Below are 26,456 nucleotides of genomic sequence, written 5' to 3'. Positions count from 1 at the left end.
CCCGCCCCCCATGGTTTCTGTTGTTCTTTGCCCTGGAGGGGTGTGTGTGGTTGGATGTGGATCAGTTCCCCTCCCCACCCCTTTATCCTTCCCTTCTGGCATCTCTCTTCCCGTTCCTGCTCCTGGGTTGTGTGTGTCCCAAGCTCTTATCTCTTATCTACGGCTGTGCACATGCTCTGGTCTAGTCCGAAGTGAGAGGCATCACTGGGGTCATGGTGGTGGGGGTGAGGAAGCCTCAGGGAACAAGAGGAATATTGTGTGTTTCATTGTTGCTTTATTGAACCCTGGTTTGCTCATTCCTTCCCTGTGACCCCTCGGGGGGAGTGTGTGTTCCATTGCCTACAGATGGGCTTTAGGTCTCTGCTCTGATCCCCCTTGTTCTTAATCATATGACTGTTTGTTTGATTGTTAAGGGTCTTCTGATGCCTGTTACCTGGTCCCAAGACACCTCATGCTCTCACAGGTTGATGTGCTTCTTCCTTGTGGGCTTGTTTCTCTGCTGGATGACCACTTATTTTACATCAAGCCTTTAAGACCCCAGACATGGTATCTTTTTAAAAATAATTTTATTGGAGGCTTGTACAATTCTTATCACAATTCATACATCCATCCATTGTGTCAAGAACATATGTACATTTGTTGCCATCATCATTCTCAAAACATTTGCCTTCTACTTGAGTCCTTAATATCGGCTGCTCATTTTCCCCCTCCCTCCCCACTCTCCCCTACCTCATGAACCCTTCATCATTCATAAATTATTATTCTTTTGTCTTATGTTACACTGTCTGACGTCTCCCCAGCCTCCTTCTCTGCTGTCCATCACCCAGGGAGGAGGCTATACCTAGATTCTTGTAATCAGTTTCCCCTTTCTACCCCACATTCTCTCCACCCTCTAGGCATCACCACTCTCACCACTTGTCCTGAAGGAGTCATCTGTTCTGGTGTTTCCCGTTGCTGTCTGTACTGATGTACATACTCTGGTCTAGCCAGATTTGTAAGGTAGAATTGGGATCATGATAGTAGGGGGGGGGAGCATTTAAGAACTAGAGGAAAGTTATATGTTTCATTGTTGCTACCCTGCACCCTGACTGGCTCATCTCCTCCCCACAACCCTTCAGTAAGGGGTGTGTGGTTGGCTACCAATGCGCTTTGAGTCTCCACTCTGCACTCACCCACATTTTTAATGATATGATTTTTTGTTCTTTGATGCTTGATACCTGATCTCTTCAACAGCTTGTGGTCACATAGGCTGGTGTGTTTCTTCCATGTGGACTTTCTTGCTTCTGAACTAGATGGCCACCTGTTTATCTTTGAGCCTTTAAGACCCCAGACACTATATCTTTTGATAGCCAGGCACCATCAGCTTTCTTCACCACATTTGCTTATGCACACGTTTGTCTTCATCAATCGTATCAGGGAGGTGGGCACCCATTGATATGATTTTTAGATCTTTGATGTCTGATAACTGGTCCCTTCTGCACCTTGTGGTCAGACAGGTTGGTGTGCTTCTTCCATGTGGGCTTTGATGCTTCTCAGTTAGAAGGCTGCTTGTTTATCTTCAAGCCTTTAAGACCCCAGAAGCTATATCTTTTAATAGCCGGGCACCATCTGCCTTCTTCATCACATTTGCTTATGCACCCATTTGTCTTCAGCAATTGTGTCAGGAGAGTGAGCATATCAGATAGCCAATTTGTTAGAACAATGTGTTCTTGTTTGGAGGGGGGTATGAGCTTTACACAATTGATGTATGTATGGATTGTGATAAGAGTTATATGAGCCCCAATAAAATGATTTTTAAAAAAGAAAAAGAAAAAAATACTGATTCACCAAGGCAGAACTGTGCTTACTAGACTAAGACATGTCATAAGCAAAGAGAGGATTAAAATCACAAATATATGGTATTCTTAGGTTGCGTATAACTGGGCATCCTCCAAACAAGTGATTTGCACCAAAGTTCAATGACTTCCAAATCCACAGCTTTGGGATGAACAGTAATCATCTACTTCTTCTCACACTAGGAGACTTAAACCTTAAGGCCAAGGTAGTATTTCAGTTCCATTAATCTGCTATAGGCTTGTTTAATGTAAAGTCCAGTTTGCTTAATGGGTTTCCAACTCAGATCCATTTGGTGTGATCTATGAGAGATGTTATACATCTTGAAAGGACACGTCTACAGTCCCAGTTGTCTATATACTATGGCCTGGGTCACCAAGGGTTAGGTAGAAACTTAGCCCGAAGTGTCTGATTAGGACCGATTAGCATAATCCAGGGCATATTCTCCCGCTTTGGGGGCAGGGGTAGGGGCTGGGCTTCTCTGGAAGCACTGTTAAGTGATTTTCCCAATGATAGGTTGTCCCTCTTGGTGTGCCCACCTTCTCTGAGATGAGCATATTCCCTGTTCCCCACCTCTGCACATGAATTTCCATTACGGCTCATTCCCTCAGGAACTTCTTGAAGCACCCTGGTACATTCCAGAGATCAGTAAACGATGGCTACATCCAGCCTGCGATCTGGTTTTGGATGCCCCACATGCTAACAATAGTTACTTAACAAATGAAAATTTTAAAAGACGCATTGGGGACCTGTGATATAAAGAAAGTCTATAAGTACAGCCTCCATAAATAAAGCTTTCCTGGAATGCAGCTGCACATGTTCACTTAGGCGTTGTCTCTACATCACTGCAATGGCAGAGCTGACTCATTGGGATCAGTCTGAAAAGCCTAAAATCTTTACTATTTGGCCTTTTACAGAAAAAGTTTACCAACTCTTACATCCTATAGTTTCATTTTAATTTAAAAGGATAAAAACTTTAAAAAGAGTTTTAAGGAAGGAATCCAGGACAGATAAACCCCTCAGGACCAATAATGAGAGTAGCCATACCAGGAGGGGAAGGGGAAGGGGAAGGTGGGAGAGGAAGGGGGAACCGATCACAATGATCTACATATAATCCCCTTCCTTGGGGACGGACAACAGAAAAGTTGGTATAGGGAAACATCAGACAGTGTAAGCCATGAAAAAATAATAATTTATAAATTATTAGGGGTTTGTGAGGGAGGGAAGGAGGGGGAAAATGATACCAAGGGTCAAGTAGAAAGCATATGTTTTGAGAATGATGATAGCAACAAATGTACAAATGTGCTTGACACAATGGATGGATGTATGGATTGTGATAAGAGTTGTACAAGCCCCCAATAAGATGATTTTTAAACGTTTGTATTTCACCCAAGGTAACAAAATAGTCTAGTTCTGGGCTCCAGAAGGGGCAGAGAAGGACCAGAGTGTCTGTTCCTCTTTGTTGGTTTCACAAGTCCTCCAAATGATACCACTGTGGTTTGCTTCCCAATGTAGGGATTCCCTTAAGCAAAAACCCAGAGCAAGCCAGTTCTCATGGAGCTGATTCTGCATCTCCCAGAGTTCTACCTGACCCCATGCATGTCAGGGTAGAACTGTATTCCATACCTTTTGATTATTATTTTGACTTTTTACTGTGAGTTAGGTGGGGGGTTATTTATCAGAACATCAGTTTGTATTCGACAACTTTAATGTCTCCACCCTACCAATAGCTTGCGGGGCTCTTTCCCCCCATGTCCCTTTTGTTGGATCAGGAACATCGTGGGTTACATATCGGGCTGCTGACGGCAAGGTCAGTAGCTGGAGACCACCAGCAGCTCCACGGGAGAAAGATGAGGCTTTCTACTCCCATAAAGAGTGACAGTCTAGTAAACCCACCTTGGCAGTTCCACCCTGACTTCTGTGGTCGCTACGGAGTTGGAAAAAACTCAATGGCATTGGTTGCGTTGTTTTGTTCGACATTATTTCCCCCAGCATCAAGTTGACACCTGTTTACTCTAGGACGTTCCCATCCCTCCAGAGGTTTTGTCAGTGGCTAATTTTTAGAAGCAGACCACCAGGTGTTTCTTGTGAGGTGCCTGTTGGTGGGCTGAAACCACGATCCTTTCAGCTGGCCGCAGGTGCATTGACCGTTTGCCCCACTCAGGGACTCTTCGTGATTTCATCTTACCACCACTCCGCTGCCATTGAGTGAATCTCTACTCGCAGGGACTCTGTGACTGCAGAGGGTTTCCAAGACTGTCATGTTTACGAGAGCGGTCTTCCTCCCGAGGAGCAGCTGGTGAGTTCAAACCACTGACCTTTGGGTCGGCGGTGCTGCGCCACCAGGGATCCTTAATGATTTAATTACTATTGTCGCTATCTTTTATTTTCTTCTGGGAAATTCGGTACAGTCAGATTCTGGCTCAGTCTCTTACTACCTCCGCATTTCTTACCTGCATCTCCAGCATCGTAAACGAACCATGGATACAACGGCACCCCAAGGATACAACAGCACCCCAATTCTTCTATAGATCCCAAGTAGGGACTTCTTATTTGGGCACCTCTCGTTTGCAGATTGGTAAAATTTCCCCGTAGGCCTTACCTTCAAAATGCCAAGGGCCGGTGAGAATTTAAGCAATTCCTCTATGACATCATTATACCCTTTGTTGGCTGCTTTCAGTAACGCTGTTGTGCCATCCTGAACAGAGAGAAGAGAAAAGTTCATCATTAACGCGTGTACGTGGGCCTTGAGCCCCATGGGCTGAGAACAGGGAGCATGTGGGCCCAAAATCAGGCCCAGAGTGTAAACTGAAGCCCTGACCTGCAACCCCTCCTAGTGTAGAAGCATTTTAGAGCATAACATGCAGCTGATTCCGCCTGAAGTAACACCAGGCGCACATACGGCTAATTCCATTCCCTTAGAAGTCTGACACTGGGGAATTCATATGCCTCCAGAACTTCAGGGGACTGGGTGAGGGGCAAGGAGAATTTTATCTATCTATCCATCTATCGATCTACCCATCTATCTATCTATCCATTCATGCATTCATTCATTCATTTATATTAAAGCCACAGACGTTCATTGAAGGACAGAATGATTTTCGAATCAGAGGTGCACCAAGAGCACCTGGCGTTTACAAAGGCTTCCGGGGAAGGGAATGTCAACAGTAGATTTTAAGGGCACGGATGGACCACAAAAGCGCCTTGGTGGTGTAGTGGTTACACGATGGGCTGAGATCTGCATGGTTGACAATTCGAAGCCACCAGCAGCAGTTTGGGAGACAGGCTGGGCTTTCTACTCCCATAAACAGTTACAGCCTCGGAAATCCACAGGGCTCCCTAAAGGCAATGGCTAGTGTTAATGGACCAAAGGGGCATTCTCAGGACAAAGCGGCTGTTGAACTCTTCTTAATCACGTTAACAAGGGTGGCCTGCATTTACTCTTGAACGATTCCAAACGTGCCTCTCCTTTCTGCCTTCCTTTGCATGCAGCCTTGCACTCGCTGCCCATAGTCTCTATTTCACTCTGTGTGTGTTGAGGAGGATGGACTGAAATCTAAAAGTACGCGATGCCAAATGAAAGCATTAACAGTCAGTTCTGCCATCCAATTTCATCTGAAGAAGAGACTTCCCAGACTTCTTTCCCCCCCAGTTTGTAGCTCAGAGTTCTCCCATAGACAGGGATAATTCCAGTCTATTGGTTAGAGTTAGCGTTTAGCTGGGACCAGGAGGAAGATGAGTGTGGGAGCGAGAACAGCGAGGGGGCCAGGAGTGTAGTTTCTGATTTATCTTTGTGGCCATAGGCTTAGAGAAAGGGAAGGTGTGTCAGATTAAGTGAGGGAAATCCTGTGGGCAGAGGCGAGACATAGGGGAAAACAAAACCCAACCAGCAGGCTCAGAGCCAGCTGAAGGGCTTCCCCCAAACTGCCCTCAGCTCCCATGGGTGCTGGGTTTGCTGAGGCAGAATTCAGTCCCAGATACCACCAGACTAGGGGAATGGAGGGAGGCAAGACCTATGGGGGTTTGCAAATGGTAGTGGTGGTGGTGGTGGTAGGGACTGGGAGCACAACAGGGAGCACTCCCTGGCCCCCAAGTAACAGGCCCTGTACTGCCCCCACTGCATTTTCAACCCAAGCCCACACATTGAACCCCAAGCTGCTCAGCAACTCACATTCCGGGCAGCGTCACGCTCGGCCCCCCGCAGCAGCATCACCCTCACCACCTCGCTGTGGCCCATCTGCGATGCAATCCACAGAGGCGCCGTCCCATCCTGCGGAGAGAAGCCGGGAAGGCCATGGTGACACAGACGCGTGGACCCACCCTCTCCTCTGGGGCTCCTTCACACCAAGGTGCAGAAACTGGAGACCCAAGCAAAGGGCTCGCGGACAACAAATCACACACTGTCTGGATAATTCAGAACCTGAATGGTACTGATGCAGGAGAGAGTGTTGTTCGCTGTGTCAGTCTGAGTAGACTAGAGAGACAAATTCATAGACACTCATGTGTATTGAAAGGAACTTTATAAAAAGGGTAATTGTACTTTAAGAACATCCCAGCCCAGTCCAGATAAAACCCATAAGTCTGATATTAGCCCCTATGTCCAATACCAGTCTGTCAATTCCTCTTCAGACTCACACCACACATGCAATGATGCTGAGTGCAGGAAGATCACAGACCAGTGGGTGCAAAATCTTGTGGATCCAGTGGGGGTAGAAGCATCTTAGTGCTGGCAGGGGTCTCCATGTGGCTCCTCCAGCTCCAAGGTCTGGCTGCCATCAGCATAGCTCCATGTGGCTTGTCAACAGGAATGTCTCACAGGGAGATGAAGCAAAGAGAGTGTATCTGGCCTCCAGCGAGCTATTTATCGCCTTACCGTTTCCAAATGAGGTCTTCAAACTGCAACCTGATTGACAGGCCATACTCCACCCCTCCACTCTTAATTCTCATATTGAAAACAGATTATGGAACTCTTATATGCTGATCTAGAACCATGGTTACCGACAAGTGGATTCTCATATGTATCAGAGTAGAAGTGTGCTCTAGGGGGTTCTGATGGTTGATTTTCAGATGACTGCCAGGCCTTTCTTCTGAGATACCTCTGGGGGATCCAACCCCCTAACCTTCCTCTAAGCAGCCAAGCATGTATTCTGTGTGTATCACTTAGGGACTGCCACTGATCTACATAGACTAGTACTTGGCAGTGCTGGGGTCACTTGTTACTCTTCAGCCTCTAGCTTATAAAAACACCCATTTTAGGGTAAGATCCTTTATCTATGGAGCGTTTTACAGGGCCGGCGCTCCAGGGAGCCCCTAGTTTATTTAGCCGGTGCATCATTTTAATGTTCAGACAACAATACACCAGTTTTGGGGAGCCTTTGTTGAGTGTGAGCCTGCTGGGGAGTGGGTCTGATGGCCAGCAACTAAAGACACATCTCCTCTTGTGTTGTGATGTCTCTAATCCCCCACAGCCACACCACTGCTCAGGGACTTGGCATTAATTTCATGTGGAATATGATACTGTGTCTTCTGGAAGATGAGGACGCCAGCCAGTGACAGCAGGATGGCATGCGGGGTTATATTTCTCATGTATTATTCTCCCATAACCTGTTGTCTGTTAACACTGGGCCATAAGGTGAGACATATTGCTCCGGAGAAGAAAAGGTAGAACATTCAAAGGCCAGGGGAGTCCTGGAGCGCAGCATGGTCCCTGCCTGACAGAATGGAAAATGGAATTCCTTCCAGTGCTCACAGGGGCTGCTCGAGAGAAGGGTGAGGTCAGAGGTGGGACCCGGCACTCCATGCCCTCCTCCCTCTCTGGGGTGATTCCGGGAGCAGGACAATAAGCTCGGGGTGCGGCGACAGTAAGATTTCCCAGCAGATACACCAGGGACATTATGTGGGACTCCAGATGGGAAAGGATCGTCTCAACTTTTGGAGATGAAGCCCAGAAGAATTGCAGGTGTCCTGAGAGAAGCTCAATTCTTAGCTGGTTCCTAAGAGGGAGAAGAGAAATCCCGTGGGAAGTGTTTGGGCCAGTGGACCTGAGACCAAGCCATGTCCCCACATCACTGGGCCTCTGAGCATCCAAGTGTGGAAAATCACAGGTGCTGCGGCAAGTGGCAGCTTAGAATAAGCTTAAAAGAAGGAGTTGGGAAAAGAAGGTCACAAAGGACTGTGACCTCAGGCCCAGAGACGAAGCCAGGGCTGGCAGAAGACTCGGATCAGATGGGAACCAGTGGAGAATGTCTGGAGACCCGAGGGTCAGTGTAAGGACCAGACGTGTATCTCCCCACCCAGCTCAATGAGTCTGAGAGCTCAAGTCACGTTAGAGAGAAAGGCAAGAGCAGGGAGAAGAATCCAGAGTTCTAAAACTTAACCTCAAGTTGATAAGTTCAAGGGACCGGTTTGCCAGGTAAGGTGGAATTACCCATCAGTGGGAACGGAGGCCGGAGGGCAAGATGGCCGTTACAGAGTATACATTTCTGATGCAGGGGGTCATTTCAACACCCTCTACTAACCACAGGAAGTGCAAGGGCTATGATCCTCTGCGGTCCCTGTACAGGGCAGAGGAGGGCAACATTTGAGTTAATCAGAGGCCCAAGACAGCCCCTGGGCCCTGAGGGTCAGCCAGGGGACACCAAGGACACCAGCATCTCAGTGGCTGGGAGAGGCATTTGGAAACAAAGGATTGTTATTTTTTTTGTTAGGTGCTGTGAGATTATGGTTGTTGTGAAGTGCTGCTGAGTTGGGACCAACTCATTAGCGCCTAGCAGACAACAGAACAAAACGCTGTCCAGTCCTGCGCCATCCTCACGCTCGCCCTTGTGTTTGAGCTCCTTGTGGCAGAGCCACTGTGTCAGTTCATCCTGCGGAGGGCTTCCTAATTTATTTTTGCTGCCCCTCTGCTTTACCAAACATGACGTTCTTCGCCAGGGACTGGTCTCTCCGGATTACGTGTCCAAAGTACATGAGTTGCCCTTCTTCTTCTAAGGAGCCTGCTGGCAGTACTTTCTCCAAGATAGATGTGTGGGTATTTCTGGCCGTCCATAGTACCTCGAATATTCTTCATCCATAGCATAATTCACATGCATCAGCTCTTCATCCATGGTCCAGCTTTCACAGGCAGAAGGGTGTGAAATACAACCAAAAAAGAAGAAGGCCAAAGACAACCTTCATCTCCTTCATGAAGTTTCCAAGCACTTCTTAGACCTTGAATGTAAATATAATGGATCATTAACAATGATATATTGTACCTTAATCGGTACTTTTTAGCTTACAGTACACTCTCACATTCTTGATTTCATCTGAGTCTCCCAGTTCAGGAGTCAATCATTTATTCACCCATTCAACCTTCCCACGGTTCTGAGCAGCTGTTAAGTTTCAGGTTGCAGGCATAACAGAATGGTTTCTCTTCTCAAAGGAACCCAGTCTCGTGGCCAGAAGACATGGGCTCATGTGGGATGTGATGCTATGATAAGGATAGGGACAAAAATGCACAAGAGGTATCAGGAACTGGAAAGGGGTTGTGGAGTCAGCTAGCCAGGTTGGGTAGGTCTTGTAGGATAACCCTGATTCTGCCAGGTGCATTCCTGGGAGAAGGATGAGCACTGTCAGGGGACTGGGGCCAGGCCGTGTGGGGAATTCTGGTGGCTGCAGCACCAGGGTGGACTCTAGCAAGTCCTGAAGTTTCCAGAAATGACCCGGTCTCATAGCCCTTCTGCTCCAGGTTCATTTGTTCTTTGTCAATATGTCCACCAGAGGGCAGGCGGGGAAAGGCAGTCCATGGGCGTGCTGGGCAGCCAGCTTCCTCCTTTTGCTGCTATTCAAGGTCTGGGGGTTCTAGTAAGATTATATGAATTGATATCAATACATGAGAGAGTGGTGGAAAGATGCTATTTGGGGAATAATAATTAATATTATTCATTCACAGCAACCATATGAGGAGACTTCGTAAACCTTCTAAGACATCGTACTACTGATAGAGTATATACCATCTGCACTGGATAGGCATGGTGGGTGGAAAAAGCCGTCACTATGTTCTGGCTGGGTGACCTTAAGCAAAGCACTCTGAGCCCCAGTGTCCTTTTCTGCAAAAATAGTGCCCTCACACAGATATTATGGGATGAGAAAACATGTAGGAAAGTGCAGAGCACAAGCCCTGGCTCATAGCAGATGCCCGTAAAATTCTAGAAGCCTGTGGTGAAAGTAATGAGCTGCTAACCAAACAGATGGATACCCGAGTCTACCAAGAAGTGCCTCAGAAGAAAGGCCTGGGGATTCACATCTCAAAAATTAGCCATTGAAAACACTATGGTGCTCAGTTCTAGTCTGTCAAGACACCATGAGTCAGATCAAATCAAAGGTAGCTGGTGGTGATGGTAGACGATTTTAGTTGAGTATGAACATTATTTATCATGAGAATAATGACTAACTCCTTAATTTGTACTTCCAGTTTACAAATTACTTCCAGATACTTGATTTGCTTTGATTCTCCCAATTACCTGATGAGATAATTGACGAGTGAGCAGATAGGAAGTATTGAGTGAAATGAAATTTGGGGGTCACCTGTGTATTTTATGTTTCAAGTTTGGTTTTGAACCCAGGGCGTGAAAAGTAGGTTCGACTATTACTGTCAAATCGAGCTTTTTCTCCACTTTTCTCCCAAGCATCTCAATTTCAGTTTTATTTTGGCCTTTTATTATGCAAAGGCATTCTACTGTATGGATCATAACAAACTGTGGATAGCCTTGAGAAGAATGGGAATTCTAGAACTCGTCACTGCTCGTGTGGTTAAAATCAAGAAATGTGTGCATTAGGTTGTATCTTTATTCAGTCTCTATGCTGAGCAACTACTCCGAGAAGCTAGATTATATGAAGGAGAATGTAGTATCAGGATTGACGGAAGGCTGTGACAGCAGATGACACAACCTCGCTTGCTGAAAGTGAGGAAGGCTTGAAGAACTTGCTGATGAAGATCAAAGATTGCGGTATGGACTACAACTCCATGTCAAGAAAATAAAAATCCTCATAACTGGACCAATAGGTATGTATCCTCAGGATAAATGGAGAAGCAACTGAAGTTGTGAAAGATTCTGTCTTGCTTGGATCCACAATCAGTGCTCATGGAAGCAGCAGTCAGGAGATCACATGACACATTAGATTGGATAAATCTGGTGTTCAAGACCTCTTTAAAGTGTTGAAAAGCAAGGATGTCACTTTCTTTCTTTCTTTCTTTAAACATTTTTTTTGGATGTCACTTTCAAAATGAAGGCCTGCCAAATCCAAGCCATGTATTTTCAATCGCTTTGTATGCATGTGAAAGTTGGGCATTGAATAAGGAAGACCAAAGAAGAGTCAATGGATTTGAACTGTGGTATTGGAAAAGACTATTGAAAGCACCACACGACTGCCAAAAGAACAAACAAATCTGTCTTGGGAGAAGTACAACCAGAATGCTCCTTATAAGCAAGAATGGTGAGACTTCATCTCACTTAATTTGGACATGTTGTCAGGAAAAATCAGTCCCCAGAGAAGGACATCATGCTTGGTACAGTGGAGAGACAGTGGAAAAGAGGAAGGTCGTTGATGATATGCACGGACACAGTGGCTGTGTCTCTACCATAGCAACAATTGGGAAGATGGAGCAGGACCAGGTGGTATTTCATTCTTTTGTGCACAGGATCGCTGTGAGTCAGAACCAATTAGATGATCACTAACAATAGCAACAATGACATTATGATGGTCAGGGAATCCATGGGTGGTACAAATGGTTAAGAACCTCACTTCTAGTTGAAAGGGAAATAGTTTGAACCCACCCAGGGGCATGAGTTCAAAGCAGACCCAGCAATCTACTTCTGAAAGGCCAGTCTTCAAAACTCTACGGGGCACTTCCACTAAGCACATCTGGCTTCCTTTTACGTTGAAATTTGCTCAAAAACCTCTTACAAGAGCATTGTGATGGTCAGAGTCTTCATTCTGACAATGGCTTTATCATGAAAATGATGGAAATTAAGTCAATTTAACTTCTTTTGCTCCGGTTTTGATGAAGATCAAAATGGGGGGTGAACCAGATCTTAAAATAGTCAAGTAATTTCAGACAAAACTACACAATTTTGAAATATTTTCAAGCAACCGAACTACTCTGAAATGGAGGTTCCAACCTCTTTTCAAAGCAAACACAACCCACCGCCATCAAGTCAATTTTGATTCATTGTGACCCAAGCTTTTAAATCTTCATGGGAGCAGTTTGAACCATAGACCTGTGGTTAGCAGTCCAGTGCTTACCCAACAGGGTCACCAGGCCCCTTTATAACCAGTATAGTGCTTAGTTAAGGGAAGTTAAAACATTTAGTTTGGAGAAGAAAGGATAGAAATGATAGTAGCTATCATTTACTATCTGTTTGCACATCATCTGGAAAAGGATTCAGACTTCTTTTTCTTTTTTTCCCCTCTTTTTTGTGAGTGAGTGAATAAGTGAGAAAGTGAGTGAGATAGTGAGTGAGTCAGTGAGAGTGAGTAGAGAGAGTGAGTGAGAGAATGAATGAGACAGTGAGTGAGAGTGAGTAGGTGAGTGAGCGAGAGTGAGACAGTAAGTGAGAGTGAGTGAGGGAAAATGAGTGAGAGAGTGAGTGAGTGGGTGAATGAGAGCGTGAGAGGGAGTGAATGAGTGAGAAAGTGAGAGAGACCAGACTTATTTTTCAAGTGATAAAAAAGACTGATTGTTGATTTTTTTAAAAAAAGACCGAATATTCACCTCAGCTAGTAATGACAGCTGTTTGACTCACAGCATCCCTTCTTGTGAAGATCCACGAGAGACGTGAACATGAGTTTTTAGGCTAAGGATTTCAATGATCTCTGCGACACTTGATTTCTTCACCTAAGACGACTTAGAAGGAAAACTGTGTCAAGTTTTAAATCAAGGAGGTAGTCTTTGAGGTGTCTGTGTCGGGCTTGCTTATGGTCTTCTCTTCATCAGAAGGGTCTTCCGCTAGCTCCTCGGCAATAATGCTACTAAGAAAAGCTATTCTTACTTGTCCAAACCAGAAATCCATGGCTATCAAGTCAATTCTGACTCACAGGTTTCTGAGTCTGTGAATCTTTATAGGAGCAGACAGCCTTCTCGTTCTCCCAAGGAGCTGCGGGTGATTTTGAGCATCTGACCTCACGGTGAGCCACTCAAAGCTTGAAACACAGTGCCACCAGAGCAGTTCCATCAAATGCCAGCTGAGAGATTTTAAGGCGCCTTTATTAACAGCTAATCAGAGTGCATCCTAAAATGACAGGGCACCTGAGAAAGGCAATGCAATAGTTGTGTATCTGATTTACCTAAAACATTCAAAAAGAAACCAGACAAATATTGGCACCCTTATTTCATGAATTCAAGAACTTTCTAGCAATGTCCCTGTGTCAGAGGATTTTTCAGAGAAAACTATTAGTTTCCAGATGCCTTGCCTATGCAATATTCTAGCATGCACAGGATATCTTAACGTAATTTTAATCACACCTCTTAACATCTGACAAATCAGCTAGGACTGCAATCACTTTGCCAGACAAAGCTACTTGTTTTCTTGAAATGAAATGAAATTTGTGGCATTTCTACTTTCAAAGAAGACAGGAGAACTTTGCCAATCTGCTCCGGCTGGATAACAAACAGTCTTTAACAACACACTTTAGCTATTAGTAAAAAGAAATATGATTTGAATGAGTTACTTCATAACATTAGTATACTTTATAAAAAGGAAAAATTCTATCAGTGTTTATTCAAAAAAGCAACTTTGATTTTATCAAGCATACTTTTCCTGAAAAACAATTTTCTCAGACCTGGGCTTTTCTAAGTCAAAACCATAGCTTTACAGGTGTAACTCAGTGATATCTCACTTGAATGAGTCACAGATGGGTTTCTCAGCACATATTACAGTCAGAGTTCCACTGTGCTGGAGTTACACATAGTTACTCTATGACAGTCAGAGTTCCACTGTGCTGGAGCCCGGTAAGTGTGCAGTGCTCTTACTAGGTGCCATCAAGTCAGGTCTGACCCATAGCAACCCTGTGCACAACAGAATGAGACACTGCCAGCTCCTGCGCCCTCCGCAACGTGTGTGCCTATGTCTGAGCCCACTGTTGCAGCCACTGTGTGAATCCATCTCCTGGAGGGCCCTCCTATTTTTATGTGCTGCCCTCTACTTTACAAAGCATCTACAGAGCATCATAAAAAAGCTGGAAACACTGTAAGAATGACCAAAATATGACAGAGGCATGCAGTGAGTACAGGCTATGCTGTACATAGAGTTGCCACAAACCTCGAAATTGTACAAACAATCAACGATAACTAAAACCGCGTTATCTGTGACTTGCAATAAAGTAAAATATAATAAAATGAAGTGTGTCTGGAGGTGCAGGGGGGGGAGGGGAGAGACACACCCTTGTTCCTTAGCCCTTGGGTGAATTCTCCAACAGACAAACATCCCTTTTTAACAGGAGTGTCCTCCAATCTTAGAGAATGAAAACTAGCGTTGGTGTTGTGACTTCCAAGGAAACTGGCTGATTCTTTAATTTCTAAGTTTCAGGATCATCACGGCTCAGTTTAGACTTCAGTGGACATGGCCCATCCTCCATGCGCACTGTTACCTTTCGTATCAACTTGCTTTTCTTACACAGGCATATGAACAGTAACCTTCCGCTCAGGAATTACAGAAAACAACATTTCACAACCTGACCTGCCAACGTGCCAGAAGTTATCCAGGATGTGCTGGACACCTGACACTTGGTCATCGCAGACTTGAGACCCTTCTCCTCTCTGTCCTCAGGTCATCGGCAATGGCTTCCACATCAACTTATGCAAGGGAAAAAGAGCCACTTGGGGTTTGTTGTGTGTATGTGTATGACAATTTCAATAAAAATGAAACATCTTATACACTCCACCAGCAATTTTAAGATAGGGAGGACCAAGAAAAGATAAAACTTCAATTTATAATTGTGAACTCAGACAGGTCTGGGAAATGTAACTTTATCTAAACGGCTTCTCTCCTGAGTCCTCCTGGGGCCACCGAGTATCTTTAAGGTTCTCAAAAGGTCATCTTCCACTCAGTGCAGTGTCTGGCACACGATTCCCAAACCCAACCCGCTGCCACCTAATCCATTCGGCTCCTAGTGGCCTTATAGGACAGAGCAGAACTGTCTCCTTGGGGTTTTCATGTTTTAAATCTTTATAGGAGCCACGGCCTCATCTTTCTCCCACTGTCACATGGTAAGGCCCCCAGAAACACCATCTAAATGTGGAATACAATAGTTATAAACTGGGTCAAGCTGCTCAGCCTCCAAATCAGCAAGTGAAAGCACAAAGGGCCAGGCTGGTGAATTCACTTGTTCTAAACCACACAGCTATCACTGGTGAACAGAGCCGGACCTAGAACTCAGGACTCCCGATCTTACATCTACTATGGGAAAAGGCACCTGAATTTCCTTATGCACTGGGCTTTAACTGAAGACACCTGGGCTATAAGCTCAGCCCAGTCTTCAGATTTCCACACCCAAACCAAACTCACTGCCGTCAAGTCAAGTCCTTGATGTCATGTGACCTTCCCAATTATTCCCGTGTATGTCAGTTGACAGTGGAAATCTGTCACTTACTGTCAGAAATATGCTTGGCTGCTCCTGGAAAAACGACTTTTACAGCAATCGTCTCTTAATCTGAAATGTTTTGCTAAAACCAAATCAATTAGGAAAGAAACAGTCCCTTTATAAGAGAATCTCATTATAATCCCTTAACGTGCTTGACTATGGACTGAAAGGTGGTGGTTCAATACCACCTAGAGGCCTCTTGGAATACTTCTAAAATAACTCAGCCACCAGAGGTCCATGATTGGCAAATCAAGACTGTTTGCCAAATCTGGCCACCACCTGAATTTTCACATAACGTTCGATCGGAACACACACCAAATCAGACATTGGACGCACAGTCTATCTGAGAAACAACAAAGTGTTGGAATTGAATCGAAAGCACCTCGTACTTGGTGTTGTTGTTAGTGCCAACGCATCCGACCCATAGCGACCCTGTGCACAACAGAAGGAAACACTGCACCAGCCTGTGCTTGGCTCTTTGTTGCAGTCACGGTGTGAATCATCTCACTGGCTGTCCCTCCACTGTACCAAGCATGATGTCGTTCTCCAGGAACTGGTCTCCCCTGACGATATGTCCAAACTATTTGACATGAAGAGCCATCATCCTCGTCTCTAAGAAGCATTCTGGCTGTACTTCTTCCAAGACAGAGATCTTTACAGGTACAGTACTGGCACTGACAATTAAAGGTCTTACATTCAGATGGTTCTTTACTCTTTACAAAGCACTGCCAACATTATGTTTCAGTTCTGTTCCTTTAAACAAATGAATACATTTGCCAGACGGTATCTTGCTGTTGGTAAATGAAGTCAAGATAGGGTCATAATGGTGAGAGCCGAGCCTACCAGTGGTCCCAGACACGGGTTTGTTCCTCTTTGACCTGGTGGAGACGTGTGTGCGGGGTAAGAGGTAAGGCAGTGTTGTCGGCAAAGAGGCGGGGCAAGGTCAAGGCTATCCAAGCACCTGTGTTTACCCATGAGGAAGGCTAACTTACACGCTTTCGGCAGTGCAGCCGTGTTTTATTTGAACAGGATGTGACAGAATGTGTACTTGACCTCAGGCACCAAAGAGCTGAGTTTTAAAAATACTCATTTGTGATGTTACCTTGCTTTCATAGGCTTTGGGGTGAGCCCAAAGCAAAGAGCAATTCTAATGGAAGGTCAGGTTTGCATCACAGAAGCAAAAGAGTTGCGAGCTGGTTATCTCAGGTGTGTTCAGGGATGGGGCTCCCAGCCCTCCCAGCAGCACTGTTCCGTGTATTCGGGCAAACGTCACCAATGGGCATTACCTGCCTTGGCTGGTTGACTTTTGCTCCTGAAGACAAGAGTAATCGAATGACATCCAAGTAACCACCCTGGGCAGCCAGGAAGAGGGCAGTGGCTCCGTCCTGAGAGAGAGCAAAGCAAAAGTAGGGTGTATGCGTGTCATTTGTCACGTTCATTCGAAATGAAACTAGATTTGAAAAAAATACAAAAACAAAACCCAACAAAGAACAAAACATGCAACAATATTATCCTCTTTTACCCTAGTAAATTCAAAGCAAACTCACAGTCATCAAGTCAATTCCAGACTCACAGGGACCCTAGAGGACAGCGCAGAACTGCCCCTTGTGGGTTACGGGGGCTTGAACTCCTTCCAGGAGTAGCCAGCCTTATCTCTCTCCTGCAGAGCAGCTGGTTCGTTTAAACGGCTGGCTTGTGCGGAGCTGTCAATGTGTTAGCCCACTGAGCCACCAGAGTTCCTTAAGTGTAAGTTAAACAAACAAACAAACACATTCCCCAAATGTTTTGGGTTTTGTGAAGGAGTAAAAAACAAACAAACAAAAACATCCTTTTAATTCAGTGATGGAGAATGTCTGATCTGCAGGCCCTGCAAGACCTGAAAAAGCAGTGAACATCACGTGCCTTACCAAAGGGAAGCAATTCTAGCGACCACAGAAAACTTGCTGCCATCGAGTCAATGCTGACTCTAGTGGCCCCTCGAGGACACGGTTTCCCTGGGAAATCTTATCGGTTTCCGAGACTGTAACGCTTCGTGGGAATAAAAAGCCATGTTATTCACCTGCAGAGTAGCTGGTAGTTTCAAACAGCGGAGTTTGTGGTTATCAGCCCAACCCATAGCCGTTATGCCACGAGGACAGCCAGCCATCACATTAGGGGCGCGGTCATGAAATTTTGACCTGTATGCCCCCCCCCCCAGAGGATGTGATAAATATCCACAAGAACCGTGGCAGAAAAAAGGGTCCCCACCCCAGTAATTTAATTAGTTAGGTTGTAGTAGCCCTAGGAAAAGCTTAAACAGCCTTGACAGGAGTGAAGCCATTTGGAGCTGACAGAAGCCATCATAAACTATAAATGAACTAGCTATGAACTGGAAATGAACTAGCTGATATTGGGGAGGCAGGCTGTGCTGATAAGCGCAACGGTCTGTCCCTAAGGAAATGCATGTTCAGAAGGCCTGGAAGAACTAAGAGCAGTTACTGTTCAACTAAGCATGGCTAACCACAATATCCTGCTTCTGTACTCTGCTTGCTTACATATCTGCACACTGCCGAAGTATAAAAACCTTTGGAAAATTAGACAGACCGCCACTCCATCTCCTCTCAAGAGGGCTGACGGTCCCTGCGCAGGAAATACAACTTTTTCTTTTGAACTTGTCAGCTGTCTGGGTTGTTTTCTTTCTGGGAACGGACAGTGGGCTGCAACAAGATCTTTCCTGCCCCACTTCCTTTCTTGCTCCGTATCCACATCCCCTCCCCACCCGATTACTTCTCATGCATTAAAACACAAGACGCTCTCAGGAAAATGGTCCCTGGCCACGCAGCAAAGCCAAACAACAAGCCAAGAGGAAGGGGTTTTCTCCAATTTTCTTAACGGGCTGTTGATATCATCTGGGCATTTCTGTTTTCTTGATGTGTCACTAGCTAATTCCAGCAAAGCTACTTGAACTTGATAGCATGGCTTCCCCCCAGCCCCACCCCTACCCCCGCCTCCTCCAAGAGGCTCTCTCACACAGTGAGCATTGCCAGGCCATGACAGGCCATTCATTGACAGGGCATGCATTGACAGGCCATGCTGTCTCACACAGAGAGCATTGAGCTTTGTCATTTTTATAGCCCAGTGGAAAACACCTCACTACCCCAGCTAAGGATCAAGGTTCCCTTCATGAATGCTACTGATAGTAGTTAAAATGCAGGCTGCTGTGTAAGTCCAACCAGGCATGTCACATGGAGGGGCCTGCAGCTCCAGTGGGGGTGGGGGGAGCTGCCAGACTACTCAAGGGAATCATAAAGTGAATCCGATTTTTAAGCAGATGTTTCACATGGGGATAAAATGTGCAGCTTGCCTCCCAAAAATGCTGCTGCGGAAGGTCTAGCATGTCCTTAGCAGCTGAGAACTCTTGGGACTTTTCTAACATGCACTGCCCATACATCAGACTCTTCTTTGTGTGTTGCATGTTTCAGCCCCTACAAAATTTCAGGGGCCATTGAACATTCCCCCTCTGCATTTTAGTAGCTGTTCTTCCTTCCTTCCTCCTTTTTTTAAAACAGTTTTATTAGTACCTAATTCATGTATCATACAATTCAATAGTTCAATCATAGCAGGAGAAACTGTACCATCATTGCCACCATCAATTTGAGCACGTCCCCCATCCTGCCATGGTTAGATCACCTTTAAAATGAGTTATGTAATCACAAGCAGTTCTAGTGCTCCCTCCCCACTCCTGCCTTCATTGTTTACTACCCAAATCCCCTCACCCTCCCACCTCCCACCCCACCCCTACCTCCCCTATATAAACCCTTGAATCAGTTATTATCTCTGTGCATCCACTCCTTCTGGGCTTTACAAACTGAGAAACCCGACAGAAACAATAAAAAGTCAAAATAAAGTGGTAAGAATAAAATAATAATATAACGATAAAATACAAATAATGACTAAGAAAGAAAAGACCACCATCAATATTTTAAACGCCTGGGAAGAAAATGTTTTCATGGAACATGCAAGAGATACTTGTCCCTAGAAGAAAATTCAGGTTGGGTCAATAGGGAGGTCAACTGACCAAGTATTAAATTTGATCCTGCATAATAAGATTACAATGATCTCTCTCTGATAGTAATTCTGTTCAAGACCCCTGACTGTGGCTAGTGGGGATATGCCAGTGGCTTAATCTGAGTAGATACTCTGCAGATGGGTTTTGGGTTCCCACTGTCATCCATAGCTTCTACCTATTGGATGTTAATAATTTTAGCCCTGATAGTTTTCCCATTGCCATATTTGAATTTTGTTATTGTCACCTTTGGATCACACAAGCTGGTGTGTTTCTTCCATGTGGACTTAGTCCTCGCTTAGATGGCTGTTTGTTAGAATACACGCCTTTAAGACCCTGGGCACTATTCCAATTGGATTGATAGCCTGGCACCATCTGCTTTCTTCACCACACTTTGCTGTATCACCATTAGCTTCAGTGATCCCTTCATGGAGTTGAGTATTGAACAGGGCCATGTGATCAGAACTAACTGCTCTTGGATTGGGGCTAAAGGAAACCAGAATCCACCTGCATGTCCATGGGCTATGCATGAATCAGGTTTACTTTGGCGGCCATAATATGGCCAAATCCAAACCCCATAAGATCAACTACACCAATAATAGCAACAAGCCACAAAGAAACAGAAAAACAAAACAAACAGAAACAAGCTAAAGGCAGGAAAACAAAAGCCCATAGAAACAAAAAAGGACACCATTGTCAATCTTCCCTCTGGGGTATAAGGCAATTACACTGATAACATCATTTTTTCCAATGACCCAGCACTCCAGACACTGTCTGTATGGGAAGTCTGTGGGAGAACAGTTCCACCTTGAGCCACAACCCATGAGTTGTTGCCCTACACAGTTCAATCTCCCATTCAGCTGAGCTCTGTTTACCCTAAGGATGGGGTTTGTTTTGATGTTTTGGCTCATTTTTAAAAAACATTTTATTAGGGGCTCACACAACTCTTACCACAATCCATACATACATCAATTGTATAAAGCACATCCGTACATTCTTTGCCCTAATCATTTTCAAAACATTTGCTCTCCACTTAAGCCTTTTGCATCAAGTCCTCTTTCCCCCCCTCCCTCCCTGCTCCTCCTCCCTCATGCGCCCTTGATAATTTATAAATCATGATTTTGTCATATCTTGCCCTGTCCGGTGTCTCCCTTCACCCCCTTTTCTGTTGTCCATCCCCCAGGGAGGGGGTCACATGTAGATCCTTGTAATCGGTTCCCTCTTTCCAAACCACTCACCCTCTACCCTCCCAGTATCGCCCCTCACACCCCTGGTCCTGAAGGTATCATCCGCCCTGGATTTCCTGTGCCTCCAGCTCCTATCTGCAACAGTGTACATCCTCTGCTCTATCCAGACTTGCAAGGTAGAATTTGGATCATGGTAGTTGGTGGGGAGGAAGCGTTGAGGAAATGGAGGAAAGCTATATTCTTCATTGGTGCTACCTCGCACCCTGACTGACTCATCTCCTCCCCTAGACCCCTCTGTGAGGGGATCTCCAGTGGCCGACAAATGGGCTTTGGGTCTCTACTCTGCACTTGCCCCTTCATTCACTATGGTAAGATTTTTTTCCCCTGATGATGCCTTATACCTGATCCCTTTGGCACCATCAGCTTTCTTCACCACATTTGCTTATGCACCCGTTTGTCCTCGGCGATCGTATCATGGAGGTGTGCACCCAATGATATGATTTTTTGTTCTTTGATGCCTGATAACTGATCCCTTCTGTACCATGTGATCACACAGGCTGGTGTGTTCTTCCATGTGGGCTTTGTTGCTTCTGAACTAGATGGCCGCTTGTTTATCTTCAAGCCTTTAAGACCCCAGATGCTATCTCTTTTGATAGCCGGGCACCATTAGCTTTCTTCACATTTGCTTCTTCACCCGCTTTGGTTTCAGCAGTTGTGTTGGGAGGGTGAGCATAACAGAATGGTTTTGGCTCATTTTATTGTTGATTCTTAATTTTATAACTTTGTTGTCTGAGAAGATTGGTTGTAGAATCTCATTTAAAAATTGTTGAGGTATGATTTGTGGCCTACTATGTGGTCTATTCTTCAGAATGTTCCATGTAGGTTGGAGAAGAATGGATACTCTTGTTGGATGAAATGTTCTGTATATGTCTACTAGGTCATTTGTATTGATTGTGTTTGTGAGGTTTTGTGTCTTTGTTGAGTTTTTTCTTGACATTCTGTCTTTCCTTGAGAGTGGTGTATTAAAGTCTCTTATTATTGTTGGTGAGTCTGTAGCCCTTTTCAATTCTGTGAGAACGTCACTGATGTATTTCAAGTATATTTCATTGGGTGCATATATGTTTATTATAGTTATGGGTTCTTGAGCTGTTCTTTCCTTTATCATTATGTAGAGTCCGTTCCTATCTCTTATTATGCTGTTTGCCTTGAAGTCTATCTTCTTGGAAATTAACAGTTACCCCTGCTCTCTTTTGGTTACTGTTTGCTTGGTATGCTTTTGCCCAGTCTCTGATTTTTAATCTGTCCATGTCTTTGTTTGTGAGGTGTGCTTCTCGTAGGCAGCCTATGAATAGATTATGTTTTCTTATCCATTATGCTGTTCTCTGTGTCTTTACGGGTACATTTAGTTCATTCGTATTCAGTGAAATTATTGATAAGTATGTATTTGTTACTGTCATTTTGCTTTATATGTGTGTGTGTTGTGTTTGGATGTGTATCGTGTTTAGCGTCTTTCTTCTTCCTGCGTCATTTCCTTCCTTTGGGTGTTATTTTGTGTGTGTTGGTTTTTGTGAGGAATTGTCTTGTATGTTGTTTTCAGGTTTGTGTGCTCTTGCTGTTGGTGTTTAGGCCATAGTACTTCATTATTTTTGTAGCGGTGGTCTTGCTTTTGTGAATTCTTTTAGTTTCTCCTTGTCTTGGAATACTTAAATTCTCCATCATATTTGAGTCATCATTTTGCTGGATATAGGATTCTAGGGTAACATTTTTTCCCTCGAGTATTCTATCTGTTATTCCATTGTCTTTTTGCCTGCATGGTTTCTGAAGTTATTCTTCGCCACACCCCCCACCCAAGGCTATAATCTGAGATTATTCTAATCGCTGAAACTTTGTATGTAATTGATTGTTTATCTCTGGCTGCTCTTAGAATTTTTTCCTTGTTGTTGATGTTAGAAATCTTGACTACAATATGCGGGAGAGTTTTCCTTTTGGGATCTCTCCTGGCCGGGGTTCTTTCAGCTTCCTGAATAATTATCTTTTCCTCCTTTAGACATTGAGGAAAGTTCTTTTGCAGGAGCTCTTGGACTGTTCTACGTGTGGATTTTTTTTCCTTCTTCCTCTTCTGGGTAATTGTTCCTAATGGAGACATTTGGACTGTTTGGGTCAGAGTAAAGGTCTTTACGTACCATGGAAGTTGTGGTACCTGGGCATGTGTTGAGTCACCTTAAGCTGTTGTTGTTAGGTGCTGTGGAGGCAGTTCTGACTCATAGAAACCTGATGTATGGTAGAAACCTGATGTGTGGAGGCAGTTCTGACTCATAGAAACCTGATGTATGGTAGAACAAAACACCACGACCTGGTCCTGTGCCTCACAATTGTGCTTATGTTTGAGTCCATTATTGTTCTTGCTGTCATCTCACAGCTCATCAGGCCTTCAGGTATCAGTGTTTAATGTAGTAAATCTGTTCTTGAAATTCTTGTGGGATATGCTCAATGTCGTACTTTGGCTCTTGTGGGTTTGTTCAGATTCTCTTCAGCTTCAACCTGAACTTATATGTGAGCAATTGATTGTTCCACAGTTGGTCCTGATCTGGTTTTAGGTGTTGACAGTGAGCTTCTCTATGGTTTCTTCCCACAGATGTAGTCAATTTAATTTCTGTGTATTCCATTTGGAGAAGTGCATGTGTGTAGCCATCTTTTGCATTGTTGAAAAGAGATATTTTCTATGAACGAGTCGCTGGTCTTGCAAAATTCTATTATGTGATGTCCAGTTTTGTTTCTATCACCAAGGTCATATTATTCAACTACTGTTCTTTCCTCTTTGTTTCCAACTTTTGCATTCTAATCATCAATAATTATCAAGGCATCTTGATTGTTGCTTGATAAATTTCAGACTGAAAACATTGGTAGAATTCTGCAATTTCTTTATTGCTAGCTTTAGCAGTTGGTGCATAAATTTGAATAATAGTTGTATTGATTGGATTTTTCTTTTTATTTGGATAGACATTATTCTATCACAGACAATATTGTACATCAAGATAGATCTTGAAATGTTCTTTTTGACAATGAATGCAAAGCCATTCCTCTTGATGATGTTATTCCTTGTGTAATAAGCCATATGCTTTTCTGACTCAAAATAGCCAAGTCCAGTCCTTTTCAGCTCACTAACACCTAGAATATCGATTTATATGGGTTTCACTTCACTTATGACAACTTCCAATTTTCCTAGATTCACACTTTATGCATCTCAAGTTCCAATTATTAATGGATGTTTGTAGCTATTTCTTCTCTTTTTGTGTTGTGCTTTATCAGCAAATGAAGGCCCCAACGGCTTTACTTCCCAAAAGGCTTTATTCCATTCACGTTATTGCGGTCAGTCGTGCTTAGAGAAGGCAGCTCTTCCTCGGTCATATTTGGAGTGTCTTGGTGGGACCCATCTAGTATTATCTCTGATAGTGTCTTGCTTCAGTAACTGACAAATCCTTCACAGAGGATTTCCTCTGAAGGGGACAGCCTATTCCTTCTTCATCATCGGTTCTTCGTCTGGGAACTCTGGAGAAACCGGTTCACTTTAGATGACCTGACTTTATTTGAAATACCCGTGACATAGCTTTCAACATCTCAGCAACACGCAAGCCACCCTAGTACGACAAACTGGCAGGCAAGTGGCGTGAGTTATAACAGAGGGATTTCTTATAGGGATGGATTTTTCCATGCTCTTTCTTTCTAGGATTACGTGTCAGTCTTTCTGTTACTATTTTATCTAACAAGTACATCCATAGTCAATTTGAGTTGATGACTATTAATGGGAATTGGTACATTTTACAAACTCCCCAGGTGATTCTAATGGATAACAAACTTGCGAATCTCCTACGGACTATTATCAAGTAATTCAATTACTCACTACTTATGGCTACAGCCTCAAGGAATCCTCCACATTTTGAAGTACAAAGGACAAGGTTAGTTGCTTCGGACTTCAAAGGAGGCCCATGACTTGTCAGAGTAGTGAAGTAAACTCTGCAAAAAGTTGCTCAAATGGAAAAGTGCACACCTACACACCTCATTACTCATCTAAGAATGTACAGTGCTCTGGGCATAAAGGTTCTGGGTCTAGTTAAGGAACAGTCTAAAATATGGCTCACAGATAATTACAAGTCGATATTCTTCCACTGCTCATCATGAGATGCTGTTAAATCCCTTCATCTTCTCTTATTTATATAGCCTTTTCCTACAAAATAGGAACACCATCTGCCATAAACCCCACAGAATTACAGTGACAAACAATTAAATATGCCCTTGGGCTATGTGCTAATTGCCAATTAGCTGCAAACAGATCCACACGGGCAGTGGATGCCTGTCCAAGGTCAATGGTGCACAGGGATTCATAAGTCCTCCTTCACCCATCCTCCCTTCTCTTCCAATGACCTGCTTTCCTTTCTCTGTTTATGTGTCCTTACTCAGAAATTCACTCTACAAGAGAATTTGTTTTGGCAAGTCCATGTGCTGACCTATGTATGGCTCTGGATGAGTCTCAGGAGCTTTGAAGATCGCAATTGTGTAAGGATAAGACTCGTCTCAGTTGTTGACCAGATTTTAAACGGTAGAACAGAGATTGGTGAATGGGAGAAAAATAGGCACCTAAGCAACTGGGTTTTTTTCTATTAGTGTTTTAGATTCAAGCCCTAAAGTTCATGAGATGGCTTTTGAAGCTGGTATTTCTGGCATCTGAGTTCATGTCACTGATATTTTGTGTGTGTGTGTGTGTGTGTGATGAGGGAGTTAGTGAGTGCCCACTTGATGCCTCCCCTGAGACGTACTCACATAAAGTTGGTCATGGATGTTGGCTCCATGTTTCAGCAGTGTGTCCACCACTTGCATGTGTCCATACTGACTGGCGGCCAGCAGGGCAGTACCCCCATCCTAGGAACATGGGAAGTAGACACATATTAGAAAGTAGGGAGGTGCAAGTTCCCACAGATACTCTGCACCTAGCCCTGTATTTGGAAAAGAAATTTCCCATAGATAACAACAAGCTCATTTTTCTCTTTTATTCCTTTGACTTTTTTTGTAGTCCCGTTGTAGTTCATCTTCATAACAACAATATGGTGTAAATCTGGGCGGCTTGCTAGAGAAACAACTTTATTAAGATTAATTTTAAAATTCCCATGCCACATGCAAATATGCTTATTTGCCTCTCAATAGGAAAATCAAAGAACAAGATGTTTGAACTGTGATCAGTTACATCTTAGATCGACCAGCAGCTCCTGATCCGAGACCCTCTTTGGCAAATGTGGCTTTCTCCTTGAAGCTAGGAAGTTCTGCCCAGTTCTGCTTTGAACTACAAGCAGAACTACGAGGTGGAGAAGCTGGGCTTTGAAACATGGGGAATTGAGAAAAGAGAAACCAAAGCCGGAGACTGCCGGGAGCAAGTATTGGACATCGAGAAACAGTTGAAATGAAGGCATGTCTATGAAGTAATGCCCCGGGCCATGGTTCTCCTGGGTAAGAGCTGCATCCTCAGAAAGCATGGCTAAAGAGCACATTTCATGTGCCTCTCACCATCCTCCTTAGCATGTGCTTCTGAACATGTGCCAGTTTGTCTGAGCCCCTTTTAAAGTGGGGCCTAAAACTAAAGTTGAGCTACAAACACAGCCTGTAGAACAGATGTGGTCTGTGGACTTTATGTTGTTGCATTTACCCTCCTTTTATGTGGTCTCAGCTTTTATGTCAACCACATCACACGACTGAGTCATGGAGTTGGTGGTCAACTACAG

At 44.3% G+C, this 26,456-nt stretch overlaps 1 protein-coding gene across 2 annotated transcripts in view; it reads right to left on the bottom strand.

The window, feature by feature from the left end:
* Positions 1 to 26,456, bottom strand: part of ANKRD29 (ankyrin repeat domain 29) — a 63,549-nt gene that overhangs the window by 5,344 nt on the left and 31,749 nt on the right. For both annotated transcript variants that reach the window (XM_075532518.1, XM_075532520.1), the window contains exons 5-8: positions 25,504 to 25,602; positions 16,740 to 16,838; positions 6,005 to 6,103; positions 4,436 to 4,531 (exon numbers count right to left, since the gene is read on the bottom strand). In XM_075532518.1, coding sequence (XP_075388633.1) covers positions 4,436 to 4,531; positions 6,005 to 6,103; positions 16,740 to 16,838; positions 25,504 to 25,602 — 393 coding nt within the window. The remainder of the gene's footprint in view (positions 1 to 4,435; positions 4,532 to 6,004; positions 6,104 to 16,739; positions 16,839 to 25,503; positions 25,603 to 26,456) is intronic.

This window comes from Tenrec ecaudatus, chromosome 15 (genome assembly GCF_050624435.1).
Source record: "Tenrec ecaudatus isolate mTenEca1 chromosome 15, mTenEca1.hap1, whole genome shotgun sequence".
Taxonomy (NCBI): domain Eukaryota; kingdom Metazoa; phylum Chordata; class Mammalia; order Afrosoricida; family Tenrecidae; genus Tenrec; species Tenrec ecaudatus.
The sequence above is the reverse complement of the archived record's forward strand: the minus strand, read 5'-3'. Positions and strand labels throughout refer to the sequence as shown.